The 13,817-nt window shown below is 34.4% G+C and overlaps 1 protein-coding gene and 1 pseudogene across 1 annotated transcript in view; both read left to right on the top strand.

Annotated features, from left to right (window-relative positions):
- Positions 1 to 13,817, top strand: part of KLHDC1 (kelch domain containing 1) — a 57,123-nt gene that overhangs the window by 7,376 nt on the left and 35,930 nt on the right. Inside the window, exon 2 of the mRNA XM_006922680.3 lies at positions 13,302 to 13,372. Within this exon, the coding sequence (XP_006922742.1) occupies positions 13,302 to 13,372 (71 nt within the window). The remainder of the gene's footprint in view (positions 1 to 13,301; positions 13,373 to 13,817) is intronic.
- On the top strand, positions 5,291 to 5,409 carry LOC112471748 (annotated as a pseudogene).

The following is a 13,817-nucleotide window of genomic DNA, read 5'->3' as shown; positions in this document are numbered from 1 at the left end:
GGAAGGTTGTATCTTTCTAAGTACTGGTCCATTTCTTCTAGGTTATTAAATTTGGTGTTATATACTTTTTCATAGTATTCTTGTATGATCCTTTGTATTTCTGCAGTGTCTGTCATAATTTCCCCTCTTTCATCCCTGATTTTGTTTTTTTTGTGTCCTTTCTCTTTTTTCTTTAGTGCGTCTAGCCAGGAGTTTGTCAATTTTGTTAACCTTCTCAAAGAACCAGCTCTTTGTTGCATTTATTTTTTCTATTTTTTTTTAATTTCATTTATTTCTGCTTTAATTTTAATTATTTCTTTCCTTTTGCTGATTTTAGGCTTCATTTGTTCTTTTCTAGTTTTTTAAGATGAAAGGTTGTGTTGTTTATTTGGGCTCGTTCTTGTTTTTGGATATAGGGGTATGAATTGTAATGATATGAACTTTCCTCTTATGACGGCTTTTGCCGTGTAAGTTTTGATTGTTTCTCTTATTATTTCTTTTCTGACCCAGTTATTCTTCAGTAGTATGTTCTTTAATCTCCATATATTTGGGTTCTTTCCGCTTTCTTTTTGCAGTTGATCTCTAATTTCAAAGCGTTATAATCAGAGAATATGGTTGGTATGATTTCAACCCTCTTACATTTGTTGAGGCTATCTCTGTGTCCCAGTATGTGCAAAATTCTTGAGAATGTTCCATGTGCTCTAGAGAAGAATGTAAAAGCAGCTGTTTTGGGATGGAAGGCTCTGTAAATGTCAGTTATGTCCATTTGGTCTAATCTATCATTTAAGGATGTGATTTCCTTATTGATTTTCTGTTTGGATGATCTTTCCATAGCCAACAGTGGAGTATTTGGTCCCCTACTATGATAGTGTTTTGGTCCGTTTCTTCCTTTAGTTCTGTTAGTAATTGCTTTATATATTTTGGGGCTCTCTCTGATTGGGAGCATAGATATTAATAAGTGTTAGTCTTCTTGCTGCATGATTCCCTTTATCATTATGAAGTGTCCCTCAATATCTTTCTTTATATTTTTATTTTGAAATCTCTATCATCCGATATTAGTACCACTACCCCCTCTTTTCTCTGCATGCCATTTGCTTGGAATATCACTTTTCACCCTTTCAATTTGAATCTATATTTGTCTTTGGAACGGAGATGCATCTCCTAGAGGCAGCATATGGTGAGTTTTGGTTTTTTTTTGATCCAATCTGCAACTCTGTGCCTTTTTATTGGTGAGTTCAGTCCATTTATATTGAGTGATTATTGAAATTTGAAGTCTTCTTATAGCCATTTTATCCTTTGCTTTCTGGTAGCTTGGTGTTTCCATTGCTTCCTTGTCCTTTTGTTTCTGTTTTCTTTATTTTGGTTGGCTTTTGTAGGTTTTCCCTCTGGTTCTTCTTGTTTTATGTTATATACTTCGGTTCTGAATCTTTGGTGTGTGGTTACCATTACGAATATGTAAAGGATAGTTTTATATATATGTAAATATATATATATGCGTGTATATATGTGTGTGTGTGTGTGTGTGTGTGTAGTCATCCTTTTTCTTCTGCACATTCTTTATTTCCATTCCTCTTTGCAAATTTGGATCTTTGAATCCTCCCCTTTTCAGTCATTGTTTTCTCAATTAATCCTTATGTATGCTGAATGTTCATTAATATCTTACTATAACAAAATTCTTATTTTAAGCTTAAAATGCCCTGTTCCTGGTAAGGGTTGCACTCCTCAGCTTTTATCAGCCTGCTAGTCACCTTACTCCTAATTATGTATTTTTTTTTTGTCATTTTGTTTTAGGTGAGCTGACTCCTTTCAGTATTTCCTGTAGTATAGGCCTCGCAGTGGAGTATTCCCTCAATTTTTGTATATCTGGAAAGTTCTTTGTTTCTCCTTCATATCTAAAGGAGAGCTTAGTTGGATACATTATTCTAGACTGGTATTTCCTTTCACTTAATAGTTTGAATATTTGATTCCACTCCTTTCTGGACTGTAAGATTTGTGCTGAGAAGTCCAACGATAATCTAATGAGTTTTCCTTTATAAGTTAACATCTTCTTTCCCCTAGCTGCCCTGAGAATTCTGCCCTTGTCGTTTATTTTTGATAATTTTAATGCAATGTGTCTTGATGAAGGCCTTTGGGGTTGAGATAATTGAGTGTTCTGTTGACTTCTTGAATTCTAAGCTCCAGCTCATTCCTTAGATTTGGGATATTCTCTCAACTAATTGTCTGAAAATACTTTCTCATCACTGTCCCTTTTTCTCCCCTTCGATAATGCCCATTATTCCTATGTTTCCTCTCCTGGTGGTGTCAGCTAGTTCTTGAATTTCTCTTTCATTATTTTTCATTCTTTGGTTTCTCTCTTCTTCCTTCTGATTTATTTCTAGATTTGTGTCTTTGATATCACTGATCATTTCCTCCATTTGGTCGACTAGTTCCCAAACTTTTTATTTCATTTTTCAACTTTTGCAGTGTGTTCTTTATCTCCAGAAGGTCTATTTGGTTCTTTTCAAGAGTTTCAGTCTCCTTGCTAAAGAACTCATTCTGCTCATCTAGTTGTTTTGTCAGTTCCTGAAATTGTTGATATGATTCGTTTCGGATCTCATTGGGGTTTTTCAGAAGTACCATCCTGAATTCTCTGTCATTTAAGTTGCATATTTTTATGTCTGCAAGCTTATTTTTCTGGAGATTTTTCTCTTTCTGAGATGACTTGTTCTCTTAGTTGTTCTTGGTTTTTAATGGACTATTTCTCTGCCTGGGCATTAATGGAAATGTGTTCTGCTTTTTTTTCTTTTTTTCCCAGAAAGATTTATTATATAATAGTCCCTATCCTGTTGCAAAGAAGGTGTTTTTCTTTTGGTTTCCAGTATGTTGTGTCTAAGCCTCTTGGATCTCTGCTTTATATAAAGTCTTAATAATGTCTTTTTTTCCCTCATAGATGTTTAATCATGCTCGCTATCCTCAGTCTCAGTTCCTGTCAGTGTTAGCGACAGTTTCAATAGCGTTGGCTCAGATGCCCCTGGGGCTTCACAGTGATAGGCCTCGGAGGGTATGGGTGGAGGGGCCCTCTGGGTTGGGGGCTGCAGCACAGCCTTGGTTTTGCAACCACGGCTGGTAAAAATCAACTGTTGTTTCTCTGCCATCCTCAGTTTTCTGCTGTCCCCACTTCTCTGCCTTCTACCATGATGACTGGGCATTGCTGCCAGCTGTGTAGAGCTCAGGCACGGCTGTTCAGGGAACTCGCCATAACTTCTCCCGTCCTCCTCCTCCTAGAGTGAGCTCTGGTAACTGTGAGAGGCAGCTTCTTTGTTTCTTCTAGTCTACCACCCTACACCTAGGGTTCTGACCTGTGGTAGCTCTGTGGTATGCGCAGATCTTACACTCAGACGTGCTGGTGTGCAGTTTGGGTGTTTTCTGTCGAATTTTAGATGTTCAGCTTATTGTTGTTTCAAGGGGAGAGATCTGGGGATGTCTCTCAATCTGCCATGTTTAATCTAGTTTTCTTATGTAACTGTTTTAAAGGAGAAATTTAGCAATATGTATCAAAAGTCTTAAGTTTTTATTCTCTTTAACCTAATAGTTTAATTTTCTATATTCATAGATGGTCATATAAACCATCTATGTCATGTGGAAGACATTATTTTTAGATGCCTAGTATTTGAACTTCCTCTATTTGTAGCATCTCTCACTGAGTGAGTCTTGGGGGTAGTATTTATTTCAGTTATCTGACTATCTCCTACCTACCTCCATAGGATGTAAATTCTGTACATATAGGGATTTTGTTCCCTACTGTACCAGTATCTAGAATTGGGTATAGCTTATAGTAGGTGCCCAACTAAAAGAACTTGAGTCCTAGGTACTCACTTTTCTGGATTCCCTTGCAGCTAGTTTGTGGGCAAGTAGCTTAGACTTTGTTAGATCAATCTCTGCTAGATTTGGACTCAGGAGTAAAGATGTAAAAATTAGGGCCTGAAGAGGATTCCTACCCTGCAGTAGAATTTGTAGGATGATCAAGGTCCTTTCCTGGTATAAAAAGTGGTGCTGTAAAGTGCAGTGTCTGTTCACCAGTGACAGCATCAGTTAGCTCACCAGACCCGTGTTTTCAGACTTGCTCCTCCTCATGTAGATCAGAGGCTGATTCTCTAGCCTCCCTGATAATTCTCTGAGTACTTAATTTCTTAAAATTTTATTTTCTTAATTTTAAATTTGAAATATATGTACCAAAAAATGTGTAAAATGAGTATCATTTTAAGATAAAATATTTAACTTCCAGATTAAGAAATCAACTAGAACTAGTATCTTAGAAGCTTCCTGTTTATCCTTATTACATTACTTCTCCCACCCCTAAAGAGTACCACTATCTTGATTTCTTGTTAACCACTCTTTTCTTTATAGTTTTACCGCACATGCATCTATCTCTAAACAAAATATTATTTGGTTTTGGACACAAAGCATGTTTTTACTTTCCCGACTTAATTCTTTTAGTCTGTTATGTTTTTTAGATTCTCACATTGCTTGTATTCAGCTGGTGTGTACTTGCATGAATGTACTTGTTTTTACTTGGTGTCCATTTTGGTTGGTCAGTTTCTGTGCTGTTGGGTTATTAAATACTTTGAAAATCATCCGTGGATTCATTCATTTGATGTATGTCTCATATAAGATTCTGTTGTGTGGATTTGCTGTAATTTATCCATTCCATTATTGATAAATATTTGAATGTTTTCATTTTTTAGTATTATAAGAAAAGCTACAATGAGCATTCTTATAACATGTCTTTTATACACGCACAAGGGCACATACATTCTCAAGAGTATATAACAAGGAATGGAATGCTCTTCACTTGGTACACACATCTCCAGATTTACTTGGAAATGTCACTGTCGCCAAAATATTTGTATCAATTTACACTCCCATTAGCTTCCTCCTTGCTCCACATCCTTGACAACATTTAGTACCATCTCGCCTTAAATTTTTCCCAACTAGTGAGTGTGACATGATATTTCATTGTGGGTTTTGTTTGCTTTTCCTGGTTATTAATAGTTAAGTGTCTTTTCATAACTTTATGGACTATTTATGTTTCTTCTTCTGTGAAAATGCTGGTTCATGTCTTTTGATTATTTGTCTATTGGGTTGTATTTTTCTTACCAGTTTATAGGAATTCTTTAAATATATAGTTATATGAGTTGAATGTGTCTTGTCAGTTTTAGCTTGTTTTGTACTTTCTTGATAATTATGTTTTGTACAACAAAAGTTCTTAATTTTAATATAATTTCATCTTTAGTTAATGCTTTGTGCTTTCCACATCTAAAGAAATCTTTCAGTCTACAGCCATGCCACCCTGAACAAGCCTGATCCCATCTGATCTCAGAAGCTAAGCAGGATCGGGCCTGGTTAGTACTTGGATGGGAGACTACCTAGAAAGACCAGGTCATGCAGACATAAAAAATAAGGGATTGTAAGCTTACAAGGTCCTTGCAATCTGAGGTCAACCAAGGGTTGCCTCGCCTGAAAAAAAAAAAAATCTCAGTGTGGAGATCATAAAGTCTTCCAAAACAATTTTAAGTTGTTCCTTCCATATTTAAATCTCTTTTTAATCTGAATTTTTTGTTTGGTTGGTTTCAGGTAGGGATCCAATTTATTATATTTTTGATATGAATAACCAGTCGTTATTGTGTCATGTAAAATAGTGCCTTTTTTTCCCTACTAACTTGCGAACTCAGTCTGTCACACATCAAGTTTTCATGTATGGGATGTTTCTAGGTTCTTTATCTTGTTCCATTGGTCTGTTTATTCTTGTGACAGAACCACATTATCTAAATTACATAAGCTTTATTCAGTGTCTAAATGTTGGGTAGTAAAAACCCTGTCCCCACTCTATCTGGTTCTTGTTCTTAGGAATATTTTGGTTACTTAGGGCCTTACTTATTTATTTATTTTTGGCTATAAATTTCCTTTACTGTTTTTATTGTAGTAAATATATATAAAACATATAATTTGCCATTTTAACCATACTGTAGTGTACAATTTAGCAGTGTTATTTACATTCATAATACTATACAATGTTACCACTATCTGGTTCCAAAACTTTATTACTCCAAACAGAAACTCTGTGCCCATTGTGCAGTAATTCTCTCTCCTTCCTTGCCCCAGTCTCTGGTAACTTCCAATCTTTTTGTCTTTATGAATTTGCCTTTTTCTAGATATTTCATATAAATGGAATCGTATAACATTTGTCTTTCTGAGTCTGGCCCATTTTACTTAGCATAATGCTTTCATAATGTTTTCATATTTTACTTAGCATAATGTTTAGCATAATGTGTTCACCTATGTTCAATCAAAACTTCATTCTTTTTTATGGCTGGATAAGATTGCATTGTATGCATATACCACATTCTGTTCATCTGTCTGTCAGTGGGACACTTGGGTTGTTGCCACTTTTGTGTATTGTGACTAATGCTGCTATAAGGATTGGCCTTACTTTCAATTCTTTTGAGTACCTAGGAATGGAATTGCTGAGTCATATGGTTATTCTACATTTAACTTCTAAGGGAACTACCAAATTGTTTTCCATTGGGTTTCCTCTTGTGTATAAACTGTATGGTCAGATTGTCAAATAAAGTACCCTATTGCATTTTAGGTTCCTTTATTCAATCTTTAGATCATTTGAGGGTGGTAGACCTATTCTGATATTGAGTCTTCTAATACAATTATATAGTATATCTCTCTAGTCAGGACTTCCTGATATATTTTGATTAAATTTTATAGTGTCTTTATAGGGATCTTGTACATCTTTTGTTGGGTTTATTCTTCTTAATATTTTTTATTTCTATTGTTAATTTTTAAAAAATGAAATATCCCGATTGCTATTGTTTTGAAATACAATTGACTTTTGAATACTTTCGATTCTGTGAAGACTTTCTCAATTTACATTCTCATAATTCATCTGTTAATCTTTTTATTTTCTATGTACATAGTCATTTAATCTGCAAGTGATGACAGTTTTGTTTCTTCCATTCCAATCTTTATTCTTTTTTTATTTTCCTTTCTTTACTGCACTTGTGGACCTGAAGTATAATGTTTAATAGAAGCCATTTTTTTCTTGTTCCTAATCTCAGAGGGATTGTTTTCAACTAGTAACTATTGAGTTTTGATATTTACTTTAGGGTTTCGTTTGTTTGTAGATGGCCTTTTCAAATTAAGAAATTTCCCTTCTATCTGAGTTTCAATGAATATTGAATTTTGGAGAGTAATTTTTCTGTATTACACTGAGATAGTGTTTTTTTCCTCCTTTAATCTCTTAATGTGATGATTAATGCTAATAGTTTTGTAATAGTTAACTAATGTTGCATTTCTTGGACTAAACACAGATTAGTGTAATACATTACGAAATCCCGTTTGGTAATTATTTTTTTTAGGATTTTTATGTCTATGTTTATAAGTAGATTGACTAATGTACTTTCCCTTATATTAGTTTTTATGATTGAATTATTTGTTCTTTGAATGTTTGGAAGAACTCATTCATAAAGCCATTTAGGCCTGGTACTTTGTGGGGTTTTAAATATCTGATTCAATCTATTTAAAGCTATAGGACTGTTCAGATTTTCTTTTTTTTTTTTTTTTTGAGTCAGGCTTGATAAGGAATCTATCCCCCAGGAATCCGTCCATTTCATTTAAGTTTTTAAATTTATTTACATAAACTTAAATTGTTCATAGTACCCTCTATTTAATCTCTTTAAGTTATAGGTATGTTCCCTTTTCCATATCTAAAATTATTTAATGGTTCCTTCCTTTTTTTTCCCCCCTTGAATATTCTTGCCAGTGGTAGATCAGACTTCTGAAACACCAACTTTTGGTTTACTTATCTGTTGTATTTATTTTATTTTATTAATACCTACTCCTTATTTCTTCCTACTTTCTGTGGGTTTATTATGCTGTTTTTTCTTAAACTTCTCAAGTTGGATGCTCAACTCATTTTTTTAAGACTTTAAAATTTTTTAAGTATGTAAGGCTATAAATTTCCTCCAACTACCTCTTTAGTTGTATTCCTCACAATTTGATAAGCAGTATTTTGTCATTTTACAATTGATATTTTATATTTTCTATTATTATTTATTTGACCCATAAGTAGTTTAGAAAAATATTTTAAAGTTCTAAACTATTTTTATAGTTAGCTTTCTGTTACTAATTTTTAACTTAATTGTGTTGTACTTAGAGAATGTGGTTTGTATCTGTTTGATACCAGTCTTTTGGAATATGTTGAGGTTTGCTTTAAGGACTAGTGTGTGATTAATTTTAATAAACATACCCTTTGTTCTCTTTACTGGGTGAGGTGTTTTATATATGTTCACTTTATCAACCTTGCTAATTTTGTTGTTTAAATCTCCTATGTCTTGTTTGATTATTTTATTTCCCAGTCTATCAATTCCTGTAACAGGTATTAAAAACTCTTTCTCTGACATAGATTTGTTAGTGTCTCCCTGTGGTCCTATCAGTTTTTACTTTATATGTATTTTTAGGCTACCTTTTTGGATATCTATGAATTTAGATTGTTATATCTTTCTGGTTAATTGAACATTTTATTATTTAGTAATGATCCTCTTTATCTGTAATGTTATTTGCGTTAAAATCTATTTTGCAATTACTAATACAGCTACACCATCTTTCTTTTGATTATTATTTGCATGGCATGTCTTTTTCTATCTTCTGATGGAAACTTTGCATATTTTTATAGTTTAGATGTGTGTCTTGTAACCTGAAAATAGTTGGATCTTATTTTTATCCAGTCTGACATTATGTGTATTTTATGGAGAGTTTAGCTTATTTTCATTTAATGTACTTTTGATATAGTTTTTTTCATTGGGTGAGCTTTATATTTGCCCTTCTTTATTTTTCCTCCTCTTGATTTTGAGGACTGTTTGAGGCATTTTCTTTTTCTTCCCTCTTTAATGTTGCCATTTCCCCTTAAGAACTGGATCTCTGAAGGCAAATGTCCTCCCACATGCTCGCAGCATGCACCAGGGGCCTGGTGCACTGCGGGGGGTTGGGGGGGTGCACCAGGGGCCTGGCACACCCTGGGCATGGTCCACGGCTCCACCTGGGGTGCGAACCCAGGACCTTCTGTGTGCAAAACAGATGTGCTAACCAGTACACTACGGAGTCACCTGGGGTGCGAACCCAGGACCTTCTGCGTGCAAAACAGATGTGCTAACCAGTACACTATGGAGTCACCCCAAGGCATATTTTTAATTATCCCATTTTTTTCTCTTTGCTTATGAATAAATTTAATGATTTACTTATAGCCATCTAATAGTTACTCTATTTATTTCAACATGAACTCACAAAGTTGAAAGTTAATAATTTTCCTTTTTCTCATAGAGTTCCAGTACTTTAGAAAGTTTTCAGTCTGGTCACTCCTTTCCCTAGTTAGTCCTGTCCTGTTCCACCCACCAAATAAGCATCAAGAAAAGTTTAGCCCCTTTTTGTTTTGTTTAAATTTACTCAAAATTCGGTTTAAATTTACTCACACATTTACTAATGTCTTGACATACTATCCTTTGTTGCATTTCAGATAGTTAACTTTAGATTCTTTTTTTTTTTTTGCATGAAGTAGCACAGCTATTAGGCTTTCTTTAAAAAAGGGGCTATTATTGGCTAATTGTTTCAGTTTTTGTCTGAAAATTTTTTTATTTTACCTTGGTTTTTAAAAGATATTTTCGAGGTGGCTCCATAGTGTAGTAGTTAACACGTCTGCTTTACATGCAGAAGGTCCTGGGTTCATGCCCCAGATGGAGCCACGGACCATACCCCAGGTGTGCCAGGTTCCCCGAGTGCCAGATCCCCCGAGTATGCAGGCCCTGGGTACACGCCCCGAGCGTGTGAGAGGAGATGCCCTACCTTCAGAGATCCAGTTCTTAAGGGGAAATGGCAACATCTGTAGGTCAGGGGTAGAAGTGGGGGGAGGAATTAAAGAGGGGAAAAAATAAATAAGCTACAATCTTTTAAAAAAAAAGATATTTTCATTAGGTGTAGAAGTCTAGGTTGACAGTTACTTTCATGAAACAATTGCTAATATTAGTCTTATGTTGTTGCTAATGAGAATTCAGTCAATCATTAGTTGCCATTCATTTGAAGGTGATTTTTCTCTGGCAGTTTTAAAGAATATTTTTTTTTTTGATCTGTAGTTTTACTATGATGTGTCTCTTTATGGATTTCTATTTCTCTTGCTTAGAAGTTGTTAGGAATTCATAGATTTCAAGGATTGATGACTTTCAACAACTTTCTGAAACTCTCAGCGTTACTTCAAATATTGCCTCTTCCTATTCTCTCTGTTACATCCTAATGTAATTCTAATTAGACTTAGTTATTCTCTTTCTCCATGTTTCTTAACTTTTTTTAATATATTCCGTCTCTCCGGGCTATATTTCTGGATAAATCAGCTAACGAATTCTCTATTTTAGGGAAACCTTGACAACAACAATTTTCATGGGATGATGGGCTCAGAATCCCAATTAATCTGAAGTGATGAGAGAATGAGAGGTGAAACAATGGAGACATTCACTATGGTTAACAGTGTGGAAAGGAACAGCGACATAAGAGTTAAGGGAGAATTAAAAAAAAAAAGATATGTGATATTAAGCATGTTTGGATATCCATTAGGAATGATCCAGTAGAGAAGGAAAATGATGTAGAAAAGAAGGGATAATTTTGGAGCAAAATCTCTGAGAAAGTGAGAAGGAACTAGTTCAAATTTTTCAATTCTGAGCTTCATTTGTGTTTTTGTACCAACCTTTTTAAAAATTAGTGAAAGGGACTTTTTAATCAGGCTGAGGTGAGCATGCAGTTAGCTTAACAGGTATTATTCGCTTACCTATTCACTCAATCAACAAACATTCCATTTGCCTTTTATGTGTCAGGTACTGTATTAGGCTCTGGGAACTGAATTATAGCAATGTAAACATCATGCATGCACTCCTGAAGCTTATAGATTAGTGGTGGTGATAGGTGGGCATGATACAGACAAAGGACTTTGAAGGGTAAGTACAGGACCATATGAGGGCATTTAAGAGGGAATGTAATCTCTTAACCTTATTCTGGGATATTAGAGAAATGACATTCAAGCCAATTCTCAAAGAACGAGTTAGCCAGGCAAATTCTGAGAGAGCATTCAAAGAAGAGAGAAAATCATAGTTGAAGGCACCATCACAGCAAGGAATTTGCAGAGATTTGGGAACTGGAAGAAGACTAGAGCATAATGAGTAAATGGCAAGATAAACTTTGGACAGATAGCAAGTACTAAATAGTACAGAATCATAAGAATTTTAGACTATCCTGAGAACAATAGGGAAGCAGTGAAGGAACTTTAAGCAGGGTAATGACAGGATCCATTTTCATAATATTTCTATTATAAAGGTATACACATGAGGCTACTGGAGCCTGATGCCATTAAACTTGAGAATCAAATTCCCCTTCTTTTAATTATTTGTTTCCTTAGCCCTTAAATATGGCTTCCTCAGTCAGATGTGATTAGGTGTTCTCTTGGAATTAATAGAGTGATTTTCAGCTGTGTGTGTGTGTGTTGTATGTGTGAAAGAGAAGGGGGTGGGGAGATACCTGGTAGTCAAGATACTATTTTTAACATTTAACTAACATAGTAACGAGAAAATTAGCCAAATCTACTTAATATGTTAATAATTTATGCATGATGCAGTCTTAGAAATTTTCAAACTGCTTTTAAAATTGGTTTTTTTTTTTTTTTTTTTTTTTGAATTTTTATGAGTTAATTTGAGCCAAACTGGTGACATATGCCAGGGAGCAAGATCTCACATGCTCTGGAGCAAAACAGTTTGCAGTTTCTCTTATGCATTTGGAATTAAAGAAGAAAACTAAGGAAGACTACATGAAAGTGGAAGAAAGCAAGGCAGGGATTGGATTACAGATTAGTTAAGATTATGATGTCCTCTCTTAAGGGTGGTCAAGCTTGTGAAGGGGTCTGAAAGGGTGGTCACATATTAGATGGGAACATTTCGAAGGTATGTTAAACTAGGTGCATAGAAACAATGGACAGGGCTTGCTTAAGGCAAAGAGAAGTCTTTTAGTAAAGAAGTTTTATGCCTGGAGTGTGACCACCCACCATGACCTGCCCAGTTAGGAATTTATGATCAGATCATGTAGTAAGGTTACTTTCCATAGCACCTCTTTTTTCATCCACAGTTCCCCCTTTTGGTCATAAATCAATCTGAAGAATGCATTGATGACCAACCTTTTGTTTAGATAGTATGGTCTCACAATGCTAGGAAGGCTCATTCCTAGGACGTCGCAGTATCAATGTCATCTCATTGAAACAGTGGACCGTTGGGGATGGAGCAGTACCATAACCATGAGATGTCAGTTGAGGTCGAATTTTCCCAAAAAAGGAAGGGCAGGAAAATGGAAAGCAGTCAGGTTTTATGGCTTTCATTGCAAAGAAAACTGGATCATTTCTATCCTGTGAACTATCATGATTCAAGTTTTGCGGACCTATTTTTCTGTATTTGGTATCTAGTATAACCAAAATTGGCTATTTTCGAATTATTCTAAGAAATTATGACGAATTTATGTAAGGATTTGTTTTAACCCCTAAGTTTTTTAACTTGATATAAATAAGGTTGTTATTCTATTCTTATTTCTCTTTTCATCATGTCAGAATGTACTATGCTATTTGTTATCAGCTTCTTTAAAGATTATTCAGATTCTGAGTTAAATTTATCTTGATTCTTAGATTCTATATTTTGACTAGTTAAATTTGTGACTAGTTATATTTATCTTGATCCTTAGATTCTATATTTAATTAACACAACACTATGCCTTGCACATAGTGGGCACTCAAAAATATGTTCCGTGAATTAAAGTATCTGATACAGTGCTCTTAATTACACCTTATAAAAATTTCCTTCCTTAATTCCTTCCCTTTACACAAAACACATTGCTCTTGTTTGATATTCATTTTCTTCTTGGCTTTATTGTCTTCAATATTCTACTCTGAATGTTATTATTTTCCCTTACTGAAAATTTCCTTTAAAGGTTTAATTGTTCTTGAGTTTTTTTTTTTTTGAGATTAACGTACTTGCTATTCTGTATTCTAAACCTTTATTGTTTGCCCACTTTCTCTTAAAAAATGTCTTTTTTCCTTTTCTCTTTTGATCTATCTTAGTTTATATCGAAAAAAACATCTTTGAGCTTGTTAATGATTTTGTGTTTTGCAGTATTTTAATTGCAGTTTTCCCATCCTAAGGAGCTATTTAATTGTTACTGTGTAATTGATAAACATAATTTTATGTATTCTATGTTTTTAGTCTATTGAAGACAATGAAGTATATTTGCCTAATGATGAAATTTGGACCTATGATATTGATAGTGGGTTGTGGTAAGTAAGTTTAAATTGCAGAATGTCCAATCTTAATATGTGTTATAAATGTTTCCATAGACTACAGGGAATTTAAGTCCATATTTAGAACATACTGCAATACTTATTGTCTCCCTTTCTTGGAATGTTTTATTGTCTCTGGCTCTTTCTTTCCCCTACTCACGTCCACTCTCCACTCTTTGTCCTTTACCGTTCCTCTCAAGACTAAGGCTATCTCAGAAGACTTTTTTCTGCTAATTAATTCCCCATTTTGGTGACACGTGAAGATTTTATAATTTTTTCCCAGTAGGTTGAAAAATCTTTACTCTGGATCTTAGTGTTTTTGCAGTATTGGCTACCATTACATTGTAATTGTCAGTGACAATTTTCATTTAAAAAGGGCTCATGGAGTTCAAAGGGAATTTAAATTTGCCTTTCTGGATAGTTATGAAATCCTGTCATTCCT

The sequence above is a fragment of the Pteropus alecto genome, unplaced genomic scaffold (assembly GCF_000325575.1).
Source record: "Pteropus alecto unplaced genomic scaffold, ASM32557v1 scaffold38, whole genome shotgun sequence".
In the NCBI taxonomy this organism is placed as follows: domain Eukaryota; kingdom Metazoa; phylum Chordata; class Mammalia; order Chiroptera; family Pteropodidae; genus Pteropus; species Pteropus alecto.
This window is presented reverse-complemented; position numbering and strand designations above follow the sequence as displayed.